Genomic DNA, 21149 nt, shown 5'->3' with positions numbered 1-21149 from the left:
TTTTCAGCCCAAATGCTTCAAGTCTACTTAAAATAGATTTTAGATGCCTCTGCATATTTTTCATACCTGAGCCTTAAATGAAAACTCAACTACAATCACACAATTTACTTACAGTGCATTTATCGTTATTGTAGTTTTCATGTAAGAATGATTCCCAATCAGACTGATCAGTGATATTCCAATTTGGATAGTCCAGAAAGGCAGCATGGGCTATAACCTCATTCTTCGTACTGCAGAGTGTCAAAGCAAGATTTGATTTTTCTCTGTGAAAACAATTTAATTTTGCAGAAGTTGAAGAAACTACACAAAGAAAAGCAACTGACTGTTAATTCAGCCTGTTAAAATAGCAAAATTAACCATGTTCAAAAGTGCTCCCAGGATCGGGCCTCAATAAAACTTCATTGCCCACATCCTACCCTGACATTGTTCCTTCAATTCCAAATATTTATTTACTGTATTCTGACATTATAACAATTCACATGATTTTTCAAATCCTCAATTACTACGAATTTGATGTGCACGACTTAAACGCTCCCTTTTCTTCGCATGTTTCTTCATACCAGCTATTTGGGGAAAAAAATAAATGTATCCGAGACATTTGCCATTAAGTCAAGTGGAGAAAAACTAAATGACCCATCAGCATTTCACACAGTCTGTCTCTGCTGTTCATCACTGCACAGAAAGATGAAGCACAGAAAGATGAAGCACAGAAGGTTCATCACTATCTGCGGCGATGAAGATATGGTAACAGAAGACTTCTACAGCCACCCATTTCTGCTAAGGACATTGCCATGCGAGCAGCTAGGATACAGATGTCAAACATGGAGGATATTAGGTATTTTGGGGGCATAAAAAGAGGCACATTGAAACATTTTACAGCAGATAAAGGCTGTCTCCCAAGGTAGAATAAAGAGAGGCAAAAAATAACTAATTCCTTTCCTTAAGGGGAAACTGGAAGAGAAGGAAAAGATTTGAAGGAAAAGATTTAGACATACAGAGGAAAAGAAAACAGAACAGTCACAGCCACAAAGTGATTAAAAACCCTAGTGCCTGCCCCTCCACTTCCATCACTCTCCAACAGGCAAAAGGATTCTGTTAGCAGACAGCAGACATGGGAATCTGATGGTTTCATCAGGTATTATTCAAAAGTATGTCTTCTGAACTTTGATGAAAAGGAGGCTAGTGCAGAGTCAGATCTTGTCCACCATGCTGGCAGCAGTGATCCAAGTTTGCACAGTCCTGCACGCGTGACGCAGAGAAGAGATGGAAGCAGATTTTCTTTCCCTTTTTGTCAAAATTCATTATGCCATACCACGTAAAGGCTCATAATGTTTTCTGCCATTTTAAATGTAACAATTTCTTGAAGTTTACTGCAAGGAAGGTAATATAATGCCCCTAAAATATTGTTACTTACAAAAGGTACATGACATCAATCCTTCCAAAAACTACTTCTGTAAAATGGCTGAAGAGGCCGATAATATCTGAAACATCATGTGATTCTGTTTTTCTGGCACTGACCACTTCTGTATTTCCTCTTGAAGACGTTATTGTAGTCATCTTACAGACTGCAACCAGAAAGAAAAAGAAAACATTGCTGTTCTGGCAGATCCTGCTGCAACCTGTTGTTCAACGTAGTTACTTGAAATAGATTTTTATATCAACTGTGAAGAAGTGCAATTCGGATGGATTTAAGTGTAGACCTCTACAAAAATACATACTGCCTGCATATAAATACAGCATGCAAACAGTGCACAAGCAGAAATGCAGCAGGCAATCATCCCTATTGTATGTATTCTACATGCTACACAGGACATAAATGTTTTTAATAGGCTACAAATTGCTTGTACATTTATTCATTTATAGGCATTTGCATGATAACTATCAGAACAGTGCCCATCATTAACAATTTCAAACTTAATAGCCTTATGTCTATAGGGTTGGGAGGATCAGCTGCAAACAATCAGGATGAGAATGCCCAGGTAACATTAAACAGCAATTTCAGGTGAGTTAAGCGTATTTTGTCCAAAACAGCTCCTCAAGTTTCTTTAAGTCAACAGCAATGCTTAAATTTCAGAAGGAATTGAAAGCTCTGTAGCTTCCCTGACCAGAAGACAGACATTTTTGTCATTCCACGTTCACAGAATTTGCCAGGCCCAAGTGATTTATTGACATGCCTAGCACTTTCAGAACATAAGGGGACAACAGGTATTCAGACCACCTGGGACTATCAGCTAACAGTTCATTTATCTTTCAGTTGCGCTGCTACTCAATATTGTAGCCTGTTGTGATGTAATCAAGAATTAGGCATGTAAAACAAATTGACCAAACACAACAGCTTTCTGCAATTTCTTAAATATACTTGTGCAAAATATAGCATTACTAACTCAAAAATAGTCTCAATACCAACATACCTAGACTAGCAGGACACTTTTACCAAGCTGCCAAACACAACAGCCACTTCTAACATTGGCCCCCGACGTGATGCCCAATTATTAGGCCCCACAGATCCCAACTAAAGTGGGATAACAAAGGAAACCTTGAATTTTATACCTTTTAAATACAGAGGAAAGTCATGTGTACAGCTGCATCTTTCACACACAGTCGATATATTGTTATAGGTGACACCACAGGTCTCAGTCATGCAAACATAAGTTTGCAAAGAGGTCCCGGCACCAACCCGAGCCAGAATGTCCTCTGCAGGTTTTAATGTGTGCCCTTAGTAGACAGAATTGTGGTTATGCAGAAAGAACTAGCTAGGCTAGAGTGTACGTATTACCGAGTATAATGATAGCATCTACAAGGACAAAAAACTATCCTAGCTGGTGTAAGCAACTTCTCAAACATCTTAAGTTGTAACATATATATACTCTTCCTAGTGGAGTGGAAGGCAACGATACCCAGGGCTAAATGACGGGTGATTCTTAAAATGAGCAAAGGAAGTGGCCACATAATTCACTTATATATTTCATTAAGTACCTGCAAACTGTGATAGTACTAAAAGAGCTGGTTATTTTTTATTAACGTCAACTCCATAGATCAGAATAAACAGGATTTTAAAATGGCGTCAACAAACTTAAGCCTAGCATTAAGATTACTTCAACCGAGGAAAACAGTTTGCCACATTGCCGTATTCAATTGTTTAACTTAACGCATTGAAAAAACATCGCCCCCTTCTCCAGTAGTTCCCCTTAAAGACCCTGAACACGCATGCAACCACGACTGACGGAAAGCAGCATTTACACATTAAATATGTACTGTTTTCGTAAGAAAATGCACTGTTCCTACCGAACTCCTGCATTTCCAGGAGAGCAGCACGCCATAGATGAGAGACTGGGCAAAAGGGGCAGAGAGAGGACCCCTCCCCTTCCGAGCTACGGCTCGGAGCAGCTTCCCGCTGCCTCCTCGCACAACCGCTCTCCTTTCAGGCCCAAGGGACGTTCCCGTGCCGTGCGTTTTTCCCGTTTCCGACTGGCAGCGCACCAGACACGTACCCACCCCAGGGCGCGCCTCGGGAGGCCCCTGCGGCGGAGGGGCGGCCCTACGCACCCCACGGCAGCCAGGCCGCCGGAACGCCTGGCCGCAGCAGCGGGGACGAAGCGTGGCGACCGCTCCCGCCCCCCCAAAGGCGTCGGGGACGAGGCCAGGCCCACGCCTGAAAGCCCAGCTGGCCCGAAGGACGGCTGCTAGGCCCGAGCCGGGCAGCGCTCCCTCGCCTGACGGGAGCGGGCGTTGAACGCCCACGCCGTCGACACCTCCCGAGCCACGCGCCGGCGGCACGGGCCCTGCCCCGCCGCGCGGGACGCCCGCCCGCTCCCGCCGCCCACCCCGGCGCCGCCCGCCCGCCCGCCGAGCCGCCAGGGGGCGCCGTCCGGGGGGCACGGGGAACCGTTTGGGGGTGCGGGACCTCCGGCCGCGCCCGGCACTCACCTCCCTGCCGCGGCGGCGGCGGGTCCCTTTCCCCGGCGCTGCCGCCGCGGAGCGGCGCGGCCACGGACGGACAGACCGACTGACCGGCCGGCCCCCGCCTCGCTGCCGGCGCCGGGACGCGCCGCCGTTGCTCCGGCAACGACGCACGACGGCGCTGCGTGAGGTCAGAGGTGAGGGGGCGGGGCCAGCTCGGAGAGGCGGCAAGATGGCGTCTACGGCGGCCGGGAAGCAGCGGATCCCCAAAGTGGCGAAGGTGCTCGGGAGGCGGCGGCGGGCCCGCGGCCGGGGGTGGGGAGCGGGGGCCGGGGCGGCGGGCGACCGCCCTCGCCGGGGCCTGGTCCTCGGGGCAGCGCCGGGCGCCCCGGAGCGGCCCAGCCCGGCTGCGGCCCCGGCTCCTCCGCTCGTGCGGCCGCCCCTCTCCGCGGCCGGGGGAAGCTTTGCCTCCCCTCACGCCCCGGGCAGGGGCCGCGTAGGCTCGGGCTGGTGCTGGCGATAAGGGCCCTGTCGATCTCGGGATCCTTCTTGGGTAAATACTGAAGGTAGTAAGCCGCCGGAGTAAATTAATCACGGGGGGATTTTTCACTTCTGCATTAGAAGGAGAAAACGCGAATCAAGCCCCCTTACCTTACAGGTGAAAAATAAAGCACCTGCAGAAGTTCAGATCACAGCAGAACAGCTTTTAAGAGAAGCAAAAGAGAGAGAACTTGAACTTCTTCCACCACCTCCGCAACAGAAGATCACAGATGTTGAAGAGCTAAATGACTATAAACTCCGGAAAAGGAAGGTAAAGGGAAAAACCCTAGTCTTGATGCTTGTATAAAGCACTACATTTTTACTATGTTTTAACTTAAACAAGATTAGCCTGTATTACTTATGGGTTTTCCAGATGAATAGCAATTCTTAAAAAACTAAACATTTTCATAGCAAATGCCACTTCTGTGCAAAAATTGTAAGTTAAACATGTGTTGTTTAACATAAAATTTGGTAGTACACAAGATCTCACCTGTGACCACGTTCAGTATGTTCAGAACATAGCAAGGGTAATTGCATGCATGGTTTATATGCGGTTTCTTCATCACCACTAGTACCTGGCCAGTCAGCACAACTGAACATTAGCAAGCTTTACAGTAATACTGCTGTTGTTTCCACCTCAACTTTTTTGAAAAGTGTGTTTGCAAGTAATATTTCTGTTCTGTGTAATTATGGTATTACTTCACACACTTTAGAACACAACTTTCTGCACTAATCATGGTTATGTTTGATGATTGTCTTAAAACTTGACCATTTTGCATGTGAGATTTCAGGTATAATTTTTTTCTTCTTTTTTTTTTTTAAATAATTGCTTTGCTTGTGCAAACTCATCTATGGTTTTGTTCTGCCTTTTCCCTTGATAATTGCTGTCCTGGCTCAGCAAAGCAAGCATATCCCTAACAGGGAACTTTAAATGTTTTCAGAACTCAGCAGTTTTTTTTAGATACAGACAGCATAAACTAGGGCTGTCATTCCCTGAAGCATATAGGCATATGTTCGGAACTGGTGACTGCTGCAGCACAACACAGCATCCCTGTACTCAGCCCTGAGCGGGCGCTCATTCCCTCCTTACCGCAGTGGCTAGGGCTCCTCGTGCAGACTTCGGGCCTTGCTGTGCCGCGTGCTGGGGTACCTCGCCTGGACACATGCAGAGCGACTGGAGTCAGAGGATCAACACCACAGTGCTGCAAAAACAACGTTTGATGTTATAATTTTTCATTTCTCATACGAACGGCAGTAACGAGCCACCATGTTAACTGCATTAGACCATGTTTAGCCACATGCTAAATACCTATAGCATTGATCCTGACAATAGCCAAACACAAGTCTGAAAATGCCCTCACCATTGCACTGAGCAGTGAAATTTGTCTAACACATTCAATGCCAGCTTATTAGATCCAGGGAATAAGAATAAGGCATCTTGCTTTAAAAAAAATTTAGAGCAATTACAGATACAGGTCAAAGTGAACAAACTTGTGCTGGCGCATCCACGTATATTCAGGGTCATCTGCAACGACTGGATTCCATCTGTCCAGGTAATGTTGCTATTGAAACACGAAGCAGGAGATTAAAAAAAAGAAAAGAAGATTTTAGTTCTGTCAGTTATTATTCCATCAGTTTTTGAGGTATCAGGTTGCAGGAACTTGAGTTTAGTCCTGTTCTGTATGATGATCTATCCTTCTAGCTTCTCTGTTATGCAATTTTTAGGAAGCGTTGTATTGAGTATGATTTGTTACTACATCTGCATGGGTGTTAGACATTTGGAATTCATTCCAATAATAATATTCCACAAGCCATTTATGATGAGATTGGTATGCACAGAGGGATTTCTTACTTCTAGAAATAATTTTCTCCTCAGACTTTTGAAGATAACATAAGAAAAAACAGGACCGTTATCAGTAACTGGATCAAGTACGCACAATGGGAGGAAAGTCTAAAAGAAATACAGAGGTAATTATGATGCAGCTGCAAACATCTCTTATAAACCTTTTAAGACACACATTGACAAACATCAAAGTCTTGGAGGCACATTATATACTCAATTTAGTTCTCTTTGCTTTCCAGAGCCCGTTCTATTTACGAGCGTGCTTTAGATGTAGACTACAGAAATGTCACACTCTGGCTGAAATACGCAGAAATGGAAATGAAGAACCGCCAGGTTAATCATGCCCGAAACATTTGGGATCGAGCCATTACCACCCTCCCCAGGGTGAACCAGTTCTGGTACGTTTGCAGAGAATGGAGCATTGCTTCTACCTCCAAAGGCTACAGATCATTTTTCTATTTTGGTATCACACAAAAGTGCATTGTTTTGTGTTTCTCCAAGTCTTCAGGCTAGTCTGAAAAAAAAAAAAAAGAGGGAGGCTTAAGCTTTGGAAAGGTTTTGTACTTTTCAAGTGGCGAGAGCATTGGGAGGGAAGGATGTTTGTGTGCCTGCATGCTGCAGGTCACAACAGTATCTATAGGCATTCTGGGGTGCAAGTGGGGAATAGGTGAAGAAATCTCAGTAATGGTCTTAAGCACTCAAAAAATCCTTGTAATTTATGTGTTCGCTATGCGATTGTAAAAACTTGATTTTCTTTTCCAAGGTATAAGTATACTTACATGGAAGAGATGTTGGGGAATGTTGCTGGGTCACGTCAGGTGTTCGAACGTTGGATGGAGTGGCAACCTGAGGAGCAAGCTTGGCATTCCTACATTAACTTCGAGCTGAGATACAAGGAGGTGGACAGGGCGCGTACCATTTACGAGAGATATATCCTTTTTAGTACATTGCGACACCTGCCCAAGTTTAGGCCTGCATTCTTCGTTTCTTTCTTATCTATTCTATCTCCAGCTATGTCCCTGTGCTCCTTCTTACTGTGGTGTGTTGGGAGTAAGCCACCATGCTGAGAGCCAGCAGTAGGTATAAAAGCGTGTTTAGTATATGCCTCCAAATTCAGTTAAATGAATGTACACCCTGCCACAACAGTGTATATTTAACAGCACTCATGCTTCCAGCTTTTTTGCAGTCAGTTTGTTTCAGATTTCTCCTTAAACCTCTCCCTGACCATTGCCTGATTTTTATCCCTTTTTAAATTTTAAGTTCTCAGTAAGGCACAAAGCCTTTGCACACTTAGAGCTGTTTTGTGTCTTCTTCCCAGTTGCATTTTTTGCATGTGCCATCCTTGGGAGTTGTTTCATATGGTCCATGACCCTGTAGTCACTGGGAAGAATGCAGTTTCACACGTCCCATTCAACCACCACTGTTTCTTTAACATAGCTCTACTCGTTATTGTTCATCCTGATGTTAAGAACTGGATCAAGTATGCCCGCTTTGAAGAGAAGCACAGTTATTTTGCTCACGCAAGGAAAGTATACGAGAGGGCGGTGGAGTTCTTTGGAGAAGAGCATATGGATGAGCACTTGTACGTGGCTTTTGCAAAATTTGAGGAGAACCAGAAAGAAGTAAGACCTTCTTGATAATATATCAGACTAAAACCAACTGCTCCCACAAGATTTCTTCTTGAATATCAAACTCAAGGCCACTTAACATTCACTGCAAGACTCGTGTTTTTCAGCATCTTATGAGATATTGTTATTGTAGTCTGAGTTAAGGAGACAACTTTTTGCTTAGCTTCTATTTGCCTTTTGGTGACATCAAGGAAATATGTTCTAAGAAAGGTGGGCAGCAAATCTGCCAAGCCTGAGAATAGTGTTATTGGATCAAAGACATATTCTCAGATTTGTAAGTTTCTGAGAGGCTGTAGGCCAGCATGATAAAACCTGGATTAGCCATGTTTTTCCCAGATGGTCTCTTTAAAGTGCCCAGGCCATTAAGGAATTGAAAACATTCTGTGAACCCAAAACCACCACCTGTTAAAAATATTTTAAATATTCCAAACCTGCAAATGAGTAAGAGATGGCAGGGTTTGGTATTTAGAGAAATTTTTTTTTTTTCTTCAAAGTTTACTCTTCAGGAAGATCTGTGTTAGTCCTGTCCCAAAACAACCATTTACATTGAGAAATTCCACGATTCTGTATTCTATTAAATATTGCCAAAAGCTCATTGAGAAATTGGTGGGGAGGACAGAAGTCACTTTGTAAATATTACTCAAATGATACTTAATATTTTCAGTTCGAAAGAGTAAGGGTGATCTACAAGTATGCCTTGGATAGAATTCCAAAACAGGAGGCCCAAAATCTCTTCAAAAATTACACCATCTTTGAGAAGAAGTTTGGAGACAGGAGGGGAATTGAAGACATCATTGTCAGCAAGAGGAGATTCCAGTATGAAGAGGAAGTGAAGGTAGGTATTACAAATACCCTCTGGGCTCATCCTACGTCCAGCTGCTGCTTAAGGCACATAAGTGTCTCACAATAGGAAGGCTGATGAGTTTTACATTACCCTTGATACTCAGTCCAAGGAAATATCAAGAGAGCACTGTTCTTTTCAGAGGCAGAATTCCATCCGCAGGGGAGAGAGCAATACCTGCATTCCCTGCTTTTTTTTTTCTCCTGCATTCTCATGCAGATTGTGGAGCCAAAGTTTTTGATTGAACTCGGGGCTCGGTACCCTTCACAGTCATCTTAGGGCATAATGCAGTTGAGCTTGTGACTTCTTCACTTCTGTTATGCAGTAACTGTTACAGAGCACCTCACCTGTGTGTACATACCTTTTTGTGAGAAAGTGGGCATGCCACGCCTATCTACTATTCATGGCATACTGCATGTTTCATCAGTTCCTCTTCCCTTCTCACAGTTCAGTTTGTTTGCCTTCATTTAAAGAATGTTTGTAGGTAAAATAGAAGTAAAGAAATACATGCACTTTAACCCAAAAGCTCTAGCTTAAGCATACCCGAGACCAACAGTTTTCATTAATATTCTGATGATGTATTTTAAAGGAAAAATTCAGAATAAAAACTAAGTGAAGGAACAGGATCTGTTATTTGTAGTTACTGAAATTTCTTTCCCACTTCCCTGCTCCCATCTTTCTGGAAGGCAAATCCACATAATTACGATGCGTGGTTTGACTACCTGAGGTTAGTTGAAAGTGATGCAGATGCCGAGACCGTCCGAGAAGTGTATGAAAGAGCCATTGCCAATGTTCCCCCAATTCAGGAGAAGAGACACTGGAAAAGATACATCTATCTTTGGATTAACTATGCATTATACGAAGAGCTGGAGGCAAAGGCAAGTAGCAAGAACTCAGTTTTTCTTTCCTTCCCGAGTGTTTCCTTACATTAAATAGCTACAGATATTTCAGTAAGAAAACCAAGAACTGAAAATACTGTCTTACTTGTTGTGTGTAACTAGCTACAGGATTTGCTATGTAAGTATGAGGAGGGTTTTTTTTTCCCTTAATTTTTCCCTCCCATGCATAGTGAAAAAAATACTTCCGTTTCACCTCAATTCATCCAGAAACACACTGAAACTTTAAAAGGAGAAGTAGGTCTTTCTAGCTCCATCCAAATTGCCTGTTCCAAGCTGTTACCTGAACTTGTGAAGTAGTTTTATAATTAACAAAACTGTTTGTGAAGTTGTTCTGTGGAGCAGTCAAATCCTTGCTATAGTGGCCTTTAGAGGCTCTGTAAGTACTTCTTCTCTTATCAGTAACGTAACATTGTAACTGCTCTTTATTTCATAAAATTGTAGTGCAGTATACCTATTCAGTGTCTCTTAAAGGAAAAAAGAATTTTCTTCCCCCAAAATGGGGACACTCCTGGTTTTATTATCTAATTCATAGCATTGAATCTTGTTTTTAAAAGATGACCCTTACTGACTCTCAGGAGTTACCTTCTTTGAATTGTGCACACTAAATAGATAAGTACATTTATATCTTAAGTAGATATGATTCTAAGCAACTTGACTTAAAAATGCTGATCTGCAGTTTTGCAATCATTGCACTATCCAAAATATAGTGTAATCTTAGCAGTGAAGAAAGTATTTAATTTCGCCTGTTCTTACAGGATGCGGAGCGAACCAGACAAGTGTATCAGGCATGTATCGAGCTCATTCCCCATAAGAAGGTATGGCTTCTCTAGCAGTTTGTATTGAACCTTAATTTAAAATTCCAAAGATAAGTTCCTTTAGTTTTCTTTCTCCCCAAGGTTCAGGCATGTAAGCAGCTCCAAATGGCTACTAGCACATGCATGAAGATTCTGCTCAGGACTTTAAATATCCCTTTTGCTTTCTCACAATATTTATCTTCCAAAATTTTGGTTTTGTTTTTTTTTTTTTTTTTTAAGCCAAGGTGTTAGATGGCTGTAATTTGTATCATCAATGGGAAACAGCAGGCCACACAATGATGTCAGATTTCCTCACACAGATGCAATGCAAGGGTTTCTCCAGTATTTTCAAGTTGCTAAATGTGCTCCAAGAAACTGAAATAACACATAGTCAGAGGATAGTCTTGTACCATTAAACAGCAGGGAATAACTCTTACCTATTCTTTACTTGCTTGCTTCCTCAGGTTGAGTCCTTTTATAGCTGCTCCTAGCCTAGTTGCTTGTAGTCTTTGCAGAATACTTGTTGCTCTGGTTTATGTGGGGTTTGTTACGGCCTTTTATAGCAGCTGTTTCTAATTGCCTGCACAGTCCCAGCTGAGGGAGGTGCATTTGGTGAACCATGTTTCAGGTGTGTATTCTCCATTACAATCGGTCTTCAAGACTGATTTTTTGTTTTTGTGTTTTTTTTGCCGGTGAGCTTTAACTAAAATATCCACGTGGCCAAACCGTTAAAACAATCCGCATTGCCTTGGAATGTCAAGAAATCATAGTTCATGTACTTTTCTAGTTTGTCATTAATCATGCCATCTGAGCATCAACTGTGGAGATTAGGATTAATCTGTAATTAGTAAGAGTTGATTAGCTGTTAATTGATTCAATGATAGCTGATATTTTACCAATTGGTTGATTGGTTAATGTTTCTTTGTTTGAGAAGACCTCTGTCCTGGCTGGTTTTGCTTCCATCCATAGTGGAGTATGTTGTTCTGTTCTAGATTGGTTTGGGTTATGAACTCTCAACTTTTCAGCAAGAATACACTGAGTTCAAATATAATTAGCTGCAGCAGCAGTAACATCTTGTACAGAAAAAGTGATTTTTTTTTTTTAAGAACATATGCAGTATTATTTACTAAGCTTCCAGCCTAAGCATCACATTGTTCTTTTTCTTTCAGTTTACATTTGCCAAAATATGGCTGCTGTATGCACAATTTGAAATACGCCAGAAGAATCTTCCACTTGCCAGAAGAGCTTTGGTAAGCTTTTGTTAATTCCATGATTGACTTTAATAGTAACAAGGGAAGGGCATTAAAAGATCTTAAATTGTCCTTTATAAATTGCCGTTTTAATCCATTTAAATAAAGCATCCGAGAAGTCTGCAGGGACCGGTATTTACCGTCACGTATGATTTAAAAAGAAGCATAGCTTGATGTGATGAATTAGCCATGGGCCAAAATGAATGCAGCTTTCTTGTTTCGGCTGACAAAACGCACATGTGCATGCAAGGGTACCCAAATCAGCTTAGCGTACTTGGAAATTTTTAACTGCTGCTGATCTGTTAAATGATACTTGTACCAACAATAGCATTTTAAAAAGCATTTTAAATAAATGGGAGTTTTTGACTCTCAGAAATTAAGACCTGCTGAAAAGAGTGTTTGAGTCCCAGCTACCAGGTTGCTGATAGAAGTGATCGTGGGGACTTTGGGCAGGCTTGAGAGCTTGTGTGCGAATTCACTGTGTGAATGTCAGCACATCAGAGAACAATGGAGTACATTTTGGCAGCAAAACCTTTTGAAATTAAAAACTTTCTTTCCCTTCAGTTATTCTAAATAAGCTCAGTGGTGGCATTAGGAGTTTTGAGAGAAAGCTAATGTTGGGAACAGCTGAGGTGGTTTGACTTTAAAGAGGAAACTTTTGAGGCTTCCACCAAACCCATGGCACAGCGGTGATAAAAGCATAAACGTGAATGGCCTCCTGTAGCTGACAGGGGACCAAGTCTGCCCCCAATGTGCCAGTAAAGCTTTGTCTCTTTAGCTGGACTCCTGCCCGTGACCAGAAGAAAATGAAGCGGAGGGGTTAAGTCCCCTGTGAGACCGTTACTGTCTCCCTGCAGGAGAAGACGACCGTCTGTGCTGAAGCGTGCTGCTGTTCTAGCTTGCTTAAGAGACCATTGCGCAACATTACGATAGTCACCAGCCAGCGCCCTGCTGCTAGCTGCCTTTTTTTTCGGGGCAAAAGTTATGATAGGTTTTGGAAAGGGTGCTTTGGCCCATCTAGAAATAGAAAGTTTCCTCAATTTATTTTAGGCTTCTCTTTTGTTGGTCTTTTTCCCTTGTTGTTGTTTAATTTCTTTGACAGACTGTTTTTTTAGTAGGTCACCTTTTTCTTATTTTGGAAACCAGATTTTGCTGCTGCAGTCATAATACTTTTTTGGACTGGATCCAGATTTGGCAAGCAGTTTCTTTCCTTCTTTTGCAATAAGTTGACTTTGAACCACCTCTTTGGCAAGAAGCCTTGCTCTTGTCCTGAGGTGAGGGTCCCACACTGTCACCGTGCAGAAGAGAAGGCCCAGCTCCTGATGCTGAAGCTCTCATCAGCACGCAGACAGCACCTTGTTCTGCCTTATTTTCACTGGCTGCAGATGGTGTGTGGATTCTTTGTTTTCCCAGGGTCTGAGAGATGTTGGGACTCGGAGACAGGAGATCAGCTGGAGCCTGTGCTGCTTAAGAAAATAGTAATGGGGGGCACGTGAGGAAGAACTGAGCATATTTGGAAATAGAAAAGGCATTTGTAGAGCTGGAGGGCCATAAAGGTGGCCAAACTGATATTCCCAAGTGGTGGTTTCCTCCATTTTTAATAAGCGCCAAGATAATCAACGTGTAGGAAAGTTGTGCAGGGGAATTGTAGTATGGGAATTTGATCTCACATTACTGAATTCACATTAGCTTGAGGGAACAGGGGCTGCAGTGCTTAATAAAGAATACTTGTTTACAGAAGTGACTTAAAGAGTGAAGCTCGCTACAGACCTGTCTCAGATATGCCCGTTCTTAACTCTTGCTTTAAAAGATTCCCAAATTAAGAAGCAGAAACTGCTTTCTCACAGCTTGGCACCGTGGCTTAGGCCAGACAGTTTTCTTCAGATGCTGCAGCATATAAAAAAGGAAATATTTTTTTAAAACATTACTCTCTGTCTATCCATTACTGTAAGTCAGCAGGCAGGGAGCGTGGACAATTCTCCATGCGATGATGAATAGCAGTGGTGGTCCAGGAGACAGTTTCTCTTGATAAAATCTGTTTTGTAAGATACTTGGGAACTGCTTACCTGGAAGACTGGTACAGACTGATGCTATGCTTTCTTCAGCTTTTGGTGCAAGATGAAGTGTTCGTTTGATGAGCCGGGGTGAGTTTCAACTAATACTTCGTGGGGAATCCATGTTATGTAGAAGTGTAACGAGTTAGAAGGTTTTCTGCTTTCAGAGTTTTTGTTGATCTTTGTGGATGCACACTCATTTTACAAACATCAGTTAGATTTCATACTGGCCCTGACCAGAGTCTTAAAAACTAAACTCTGCTCAAAAATGAATTTTAGTTTAAATACTGGAGAGTAAACAGATGTTTAGAAAATAGAGTGGTTTTTCTTACTTGCAAGATCTTTAAGTGGGTTTTGGTTTTTTTTGCTTAACAGGGGACTTCCATAGGTAAATGTCCAAAAAACAAACTGTTTAAAGGTTATATTGAATTGGAGCTACAACTGCGAGAATTTGATCGTTGCCGAAAGCTGTATGAAAAATTCCTGGAGTTTGCACCGGAAAACTGCACATCATGGATTAAATTTGCTGAACTCGAGACCATTCTTGGCGATATTGATAGAGCCCGGGCAATATATGAGTTGGCTATTGGCCAGCCCCGGCTAGACATGCCAGAGGTAAGGGGGTGGATGAACTTTACAGTTGGCACAATGCTAAGGTATTCATTACACAGTGTGGCTAATTAAAATGTAAATAATCTACCGGCTTGAACAGAACTGCTTACCGTAGTGGCTTAGCCTGTGTCTCATTAATTTAGCATCTGTTTCTTAGCAGGGTATGCAGGACTGTAAAACCAATGACAAAACACGGAGGGAGAAACATGCTTACAGGAGTAAGCTAAATGGATTACGTGCACAAGATTTGATATTGCTTAGTTGTAATCCTAGCTTGTACAGTCAATAAATACTCAGATCTCTGAAACGTTTTTCAGAGAAATTTCACACTTATCCATGCTTCTCCTCTTTTTTGTTTTTGGGTTTGTTTGGGTTTTTTTCCATTATCTCAGCATGCTGTGAACATAACGAGAGACTTCTCTTTTGCAGGTTCTTTGGAAATCCTACATTGACTTTGAAATTGAGCAAGAAGAGTATGAGAAAACAAGAAATCTTTACCGCAGATTACTTCAGCGGACACAGCATGTTAAGGTATGTGTGGGTACCCAGAACGCAGAGTTGGGCTTGCATCTGGTCCGTGGTGGATGGAAACTCTCGACTGCTTTGATTCCCTGCCTTTTTCAAATCAACAGTGAACCCAAGTTCAGTACCGCATCTGTGGCATGAAAAGGGGAAAGAAATTTCAGACTTACATACAACAACAGGCATATCTTACATGAAAGAAGGCTCTGCAGAAGGTTTCCAAGCAGCCCTCTTCATACTCAGTAGCTTTGGAATTTTAGTTGCAAAAACATTGCAAGGAAAAAATAGTTGTGATTTTTCCAGTGTAGTTTGGTGCTGTCGTTTGACTAAATTCAGACAGATTTATCGACCCGAAACAACCGCAAGAAATTTGTCAGCGTGGCTTACGTGAATATTCTGTCTTGCCAAAAGAGGCAATTCTCACACATGTGAAACAAACATGAATTTTCTAGGTGTCTGCTTGTGAAAAAGTACTTTAGACTTGCATTGATATTTGCTTTTCTTGCTGCTTTGTTTTTTTTAAACTGTCACTTAGCTATCAGACTTCGGAATGGAGGTTTCAGCTTGGTTTTGATTTGCTTTCACCACAGGTATGGATCAGCTTTGCACAGTTTGAACTATCTGCAGGAAGGGAGGAGAGTTTGTCAAGATGCCAGCAGATTTACGAAGAGGCTAATAAGGCAATGCGAAACTGTGAGGAGAAAGAGGAGAGAGTCATGCTGCTGGAATCCTGGAGGAACTTTGAAGAGGAGTTTGGAACTGATACCACTAAAGAGAGGATAGATAAACTTATGCCTGAAAAAATAAAGAAGAGGAGAAAACTGCAGGCTGAAGATGGGGTAAGAGGAAAAATTATGCAAGTAGTCACTTTGAATCCTTGGTGGCTTTACGCTGGGGTCTGGTATACAAAACGAGGTCGGCTGTGACGGATGCTATAACTGCATGCCAATTTTACTGCAGCGATTGAAAAAAAGCATTGGCCTGAAACACGTGCTGCTGAGCGCCTTGCTCTTCAGCAGGCTAGGTGGGCAGTTGATACGGAGTGAAATACTCATACCAAATGCTCAAGCTACCTTTACTTCAAACTCCTATAGACAAACTAAACCAGCTTTAGGTAGCACTATGCAGATAGTGTTTGTTTCTTAACTTTGTTTGGGAGACCGTAGCCAGGCTGTTCCTCCGTTCTGCCTGCTCATTGTGCACAGCAGAAGTAGTTCTGTCTTACACCCATTCGGCTCGCTGGTTTCAGCTGCTATGGATGGTCTAACAAACACTGATTTTCATTTTATCTCACTGTTACACTTATTAGAAGCACCTTCCAATAGCTAACATTAACATGCAAATTAAACTTGCTTTGTGGTGTGTTTTTTTCCCTAGTCTGATGCTGGCTGGGAGGAATACTATGATTATATTTTCCCAGAAGATACTGCCAATCAGCCCAATCTCAAACTACTCGCTATGGCTAAACTCTGGAAGAAACAGCAACAGGAGAGAGAAGCTGCAGAGATGGATCCAGACAAAGACATTGATGAAAGCCAGTCTTAATACATTGCCTTCCCCACCCCTTTTCTTGGATATTGTACAGTATTTTCATTGGTGACAAATAAATGTAATTGAAGAGTTTTACTACTATGGACTCGAGCCTTTTTTTTTTTTTTATTGGAAAAAGAGCACCGTATGGCAGTTGATTCCCTTTCACAGTCTGTTATTTCCAACAAGTGGAAGGTCATGGGCAAGGGCAGGAGTCTGCAGCTATTACCAGTGATCTGAGAACTGGAAGAACCGGACGGCAGCTTTGTTTTTAGTGCAAGACCCACTGTTCTAAGGCTCCTACAAAGGATCACAGTACTGCTTAAGGATACTAACATGCCAAGACAGCAGATCTGCTTGCTTTCATGAGGGAGATGTCTCTAACCATTCCTGATCGATTTTTTCCAGTAATTCTGTAAAATATGTATTAATCATGAGGATAGTTGAAAACAATAAATCCTATTGACTGCAACCTGTTCAACTTCCTATCCAAGTAAGCTTTTATCCCAGAAAACTGTTAGGAGGGACAATAGCAGAAGTTAAATATGCAGCAGCTAGCCCCTAGAAGAATAAATCTGTAGAAATTAGTACCACACAGTTTTAATATTTGAATGTCTCGGCAGCATGTTTTGTAGTAAATAATCTATTGGGAAGCAAAGTAGAAGTAAAGTAGGCTTCTCAGTGTTTGTTGTGTTTCATGGGGAAAAACCATTGAGCCTAAGCTTTCCCATCCCTAGTTCTCGGGGGGAAGGAGCCGTTCTGTCCTCTGGCGTGGGCTGGTTCCCCGCGCCAGGGGAAGTCAGGCAGCCGGCCCTTGCGGTGGGCAGGGATCACTGCCCCAGGGCTCGGTTCTGTGGCTGGGGACCTCGCCTGCCACGAAGAACAGGGATTTTAAAAAAAAAAAAAAAAAAAGGGAAAGTGTGCCACAATAACCAGCAGAGCTATGAGTCAGGCCTTAAACAGAGCTGCTGTTGACTAAAGACTGGGCAGCTACCACTGCTCTGGCCACATCTGGCCTGTCCAGCTGTGGGCAGGTCACCCCTGGGGCTGTCCCTCGCACCGGCCAGGCCTGCCGGCAGCTGGGAACGCTTCCTTCCCTGCACACCCCGTGGTCAGAAAGCAGATCCTCGGCCCTTCGCTGTCTCCATCACCGTTGTCATCCTCCCTGGGCTGACGCTTGTGAGCTTCTCCCTTTGGCCTGGTGTGGGGCAGGGCGACCGTGCAGGGGGTGCCCCACAGCACTGCTAGGGGAGACCCGGAGAGGGCAAGAGGGACTTGGTGGCCCTGGGGGTGGCCAAGGGCACGGGGGCCCAGGTGGTTTTCCCCTTGCTCCTGCCAGGGCGGGGAAGGGCTTGAGAAGGAGGGCGGGGGTGGCAGGTCAGAGCCTGCTCGTGCAGCTGGTGCCAATGAGGGTGATCGGCTCCTGCGCCAGAGCCCTCTGGGTGGGAGAGATGGGACCCACCTGGCCAAGCAGGGCGAAAGGCAGCTGGTCAAGGGGCTGGCCAATCCGGCCAGAAGGCTTTAAACTGGGAGCGGGAGGGTGGAGGTGGTGGCCCGCGGTGAGGGAGTGAGCAGCAGGCTGGGCAGGGTGCTGTGGGTAAGGGGCCTCTAGGGCAGGGCAGGAGGGTGCCTGTGCTGAGGGTGTGCCTGCGGGCAGGGGGTGCCTGGAGGACAGCGTTTTGGGGGGAGCTCTTGCTCTTTTCTTGGGAAAGGTGCGGGAGCAGGTGCCTGTGTGCAGTGCCCGGGACCAGCCCTGTGTGTGCGGTGCCCCGCTCAGCCCGGTAAGTCCTTCCCGCCCTGCTTCGCCCCGCGCTTCTTCACCTTGTTAACTTGGCTGGCTGGCTGGAAAAAATGGCTTTACTGGAGGGTACTGTCCTTGGTCGCTTGCTAGCTGTTTTTCTTCTGAGTTAAAAAACCAGCTGTTTGGATTTTCAAGCCAGCTATGTAAGCTTATACCTTCTATTTTAAAGCTGGATTATTGTGTGGGGTTTTTTTCATACCAGCAGTGCAACTGGTGGCTGTAACGTGGCTGTATGCTTGCACCAATTATTCTTTCTCCCTAAATTCTCCTGAAATCCTGTGCAGTAAGGCAGTGCTGTTTCACAATGACAACTGAGAGGAGTATATTGACAGGATAAAAATCTAGCTTATTTAAGTTTATAGTGGCTCTTATGCCTTCTGGGCTGTAATTTTGCCAGCGTCTTGGTGGTTTGGGGAGGGGGTTTTGTGGTGCCTTTTGTTGTTTGTTTGTTTGTAGTGGGAGGCCACAGTTGTGGTCCCAGTGCGTCCCAGCAAAGGTGCCCTGAGCTCCCTCCCCGCCGGGTGCCAGCCGGCGGCAGAGCTGCTCCTTGCGGGGATCTTGTGCATCCCGCGGCTTCGGCGCACCCTGGAGCATCCCCGAAGCGCGCTGGCAGTCTGATGGGAAGAGCTGAAGAGGTATCTCTTCTGCAGCAGTTTTTCCTTAAAATTGCGACTTGCCGCTTGCCAGCGGAAAAGCGAAGGCGTGTGCGTTAAAAGGGAGACCAGAGGAGAGGGTCCGCAGGGCAGTGGCAGGCAGGAACCGAATACAGCAGTGCTATAGTGACACAGATCTATCTTGAGCTGTCTTTGCTGAAAGATGGGGTGACGTTTGCTTTGATCTTAAAGACAAAAGTAGAAGTCGAATGAAGAACATCCGATAAAAATAGGAGCGAGCTGATCCTCGTGCTAATGTAACAGATAAAGCGTTGGGTATTTCTAATCATTTGGACTTGTATGCCATTTCCCTTTTCTCCTCAATGTCTGAAAAAATCCTGGAAGAACACGATAGATTAAGCAGAAATTTCCTTCTGTTGGAGAAGGCACCAGGAAAAAGCGGTAGAGAAGAAGGGTTAGGGGATGAGTGTCACGGGACTGCTTTTAGCACAGGAATCTGACCTTGTCTTTCTGGGGATTCCTGCCTCTCCCCTGGATTTCCAGGGTTAAAGACGTGCTTCCCTGAAGCACGGGACCAGGCTCTGCTGGCACCCGCTGCACAGCACAAGTCTCCGTTCATGGTCCTCGGCTCCATCTCCCAAGCGTGGACGTTGCCGAAATAGCGAGAGCCGTCCGAGCCTCCTCCCCGCTGCCCAGCCCCGTGTTTGCCCTGCAGTGGCAAACCCTTCCGCATCTCCATCTTCTCACGCCGGGTTTTCCAGGGCTATTCTACATTTAGCTGCTCTGAATTTGGTTCTTTGAGATCTGTTTTTTTCTGTTTAAACCCTGAAACACCTGCAATGAGCGATCTGGACTGACATGCTGACCGCTGCATCTCCTGTGGTAAAGCTGTTCCACCCTTCAGAGCACTAATGAGAGGTATAGGTTTAGTTGATTTCTCGGGTCACAGCCGTGTTTCCACCTCATTTCTCTCCCTCCTCATCCTGGAAAAGGCTAACAGGGGGGTTTTATTCCATAACAAGCTAAGCAAAATTTATCTGCTAATGTAACTTTTCTACTGGCAAATGCTGCCACGCTCAAAGCTTGTACTCCTGTGTCTCTGACATTACGCACAAACACAGAGGTGACTGTGCATGTATCTAATTTCTCACAAGTTTTATTAGAAATTGCTTTAAGATGTTCTCTATGCATAAACTCTGTGTTTGTACAAATGGCTTGGTTACAGCAGGTTTTGACATCTCTGAGGTGGTAGAAGAATGCGAAACGTGTGGGCTGCTATGCCGAGCTCGTGGTATCACAAACGTACAGCCGCAGCAGCTGCCTGTGGCACCGGCGTTTGCCTTTTTAGGCTCTTTCCCATTAGGTCTCCTGAGGGTTCCTGTGGATTTTGTCCTTGTGGTCCCGCTGGGAGGAGCGGCTGCGGTGGTGGCCCTGTGCTCGCAGGTCCATAACCACCCCTGCAGAGCCCCGAGCCGCCCTTTCGGAGGGGATGGAAACGCCCCGAGCCGGGATGTACCCGGGTGCCTCGCCACAGCCGTGCCTGCGTCCGGCCTCCTGCCCCCCAGCCAGCACCCCGGGTCTCCTTCCTGGCAGTCGCGTGTAGGAATGAGAGGCCCAGAGCCCCTGGGTGGGGAGAGGGGCTCTCTCACTTCTGGACTGGCAAATGGGCACAGATTTCTGTCCAGTTTTCCCTTGGAGGCACCTATAAAGCAGACAGTTTGCCGGAGATCCTCTGCTCTCCGAGAGTACTTGGCCAGACTTACCCTTCTGTTACACTGAGCATGGAACTTAAGCATTTTTTTCAACAATTTCAGTATTAATCTTCTGCATACTTCAAAAGTGGGGGTGCCAAGCTTAATAAGGCTCCGTTTTCCAGGTATCTACTGTGATAGCTTTTCCCCCCTCAGACTCTTCATTGCTGAAATGGGATTGAACATGGTCTGCCAGCATCTTTGCAGGCCTTGAAGTAGATCTCAGTTTAACGAGTAGGAGATGGCATCTGGCAGGAATACCCTTAAGAGAAACCAACTGAGAAACATCCCATCCGTGGGAAGAGCGAGATGGCAAAAGGAGCTCTTCTTATGCCTATGCCTTCAGTATTGCAGGCTGGACATGGAGCAGGACAGGACTGTGGGCGCTGGTATCTCACTTTGACTCGCTGTTAGAGCGAGCAAGCCGGGAAGGTGCCTGTGCCCCCAGCGCTCCCTGGCAGGCAGCGGGCTGTGGATCGGGGCTCTTAGCAGCAGCGCCAAATCCACTCCTTCCCTTTGGAAGCACCTTGCTGTTTGGGGGTGGCGGGGGCAGCAAGGAAGGCTGCCAGG

The 21149-nt window shown here is 44.7% G+C and overlaps 2 protein-coding genes and 1 long non-coding RNA gene across 8 annotated transcripts in view; 2 read left to right on the top strand and 1 right to left on the bottom strand.

The window, feature by feature from the left end:
• Window positions 1-3800, bottom strand: part of CFAP61 (cilia and flagella associated protein 61) — a 133896-nt gene extending 130096 nt beyond the window's left edge. For all 5 annotated transcript variants that reach the window (XM_087774675.1, XM_087774674.1, XM_087774672.1 and 2 more), the window contains exons 1-3: window positions 3286-3800; window positions 1415-1565; window positions 113-263 (exon numbers count right to left, since the gene is read on the bottom strand). In XM_087774675.1, the coding sequence (XP_087630801.1) occupies window positions 113-263; window positions 1415-1565; window positions 3286-3298 (315 nt within the window). In that variant the 5' untranslated portion in view covers window positions 3299-3800. The remainder of the gene's footprint in view (window positions 1-112; window positions 264-1414; window positions 1566-3285) is intronic.
• A 210-nt stretch (window positions 3801-4010) lies between these two features.
• Window positions 4011-16513, top strand: CRNKL1 (crooked neck pre-mRNA splicing factor 1). The gene is made up of 14 exons (XM_087774677.1): window positions 4011-4180; window positions 4559-4711; window positions 6317-6408; window positions 6523-6681; window positions 7047-7213; window positions 7727-7905; window positions 8576-8746; window positions 9439-9630; window positions 10407-10466; window positions 11615-11695; window positions 14125-14364; window positions 14791-14892; window positions 15474-15722; window positions 16261-16513. Exons 1-14 carry the CDS (start codon window positions 4133-4135, stop codon window positions 16426-16428), a joined length of 2061 nt encoding a protein of 686 aa, XP_087630803.1. The 5' UTR covers window positions 4011-4132; the 3' UTR covers window positions 16429-16513.
• A 1487-nt stretch (window positions 16514-18000) lies between these two features.
• LOC148053049 (uncharacterized) overlaps window positions 18001-21149 on the top strand; it is a 50369-nt gene continuing 47220 nt past the window's right edge. For both annotated transcript variants that reach the window (XR_015708788.1, XR_015708790.1), the window contains exon 1: window positions 18001-18194. This is a non-coding gene — a long non-coding RNA (uncharacterized LOC148053049). The remainder of the gene's footprint in view (window positions 18195-21149) is intronic.

This window comes from Nipponia nippon, unplaced genomic scaffold (assembly GCF_047370975.1).
Source record: "Nipponia nippon isolate SJK-2023a ecotype South Korea unplaced genomic scaffold, ASM4737097v1 scaffold_4, whole genome shotgun sequence".
NCBI classification, from domain to species: Eukaryota; Metazoa; Chordata; class Aves; order Pelecaniformes; family Threskiornithidae; genus Nipponia; species Nipponia nippon.
Note: the sequence above shows the minus strand (reverse complement) of the source record. Positions and strands in the feature narration are given on the sequence as shown.

What these genes read in the sequence shown, in the direction of transcription:
- CRNKL1 (XM_087774677.1), top strand. Translation starts at nt 4,133, where the DNA reads ATGGCGTCTACGGCGGCCGGGAAGCAGCGGATCCCCAAAGTGGCGAAG. An exon ending in CCCAGGGTGAACCAGTTCTG is followed by an intron (nt 6,682 to 7,046) that starts GTACGTTTGCAG and finishes TTCTTTTCCAAG; the next exon opens with GTATAAGTATACTTACATGG. An exon ending in ACGAAGAGCTGGAGGCAAAG is followed by an intron (nt 9,631 to 10,406) that starts GCAAGTAGCAAG and finishes CTGTTCTTACAG; the next exon opens with GATGCGGAGCGAACCAGACA.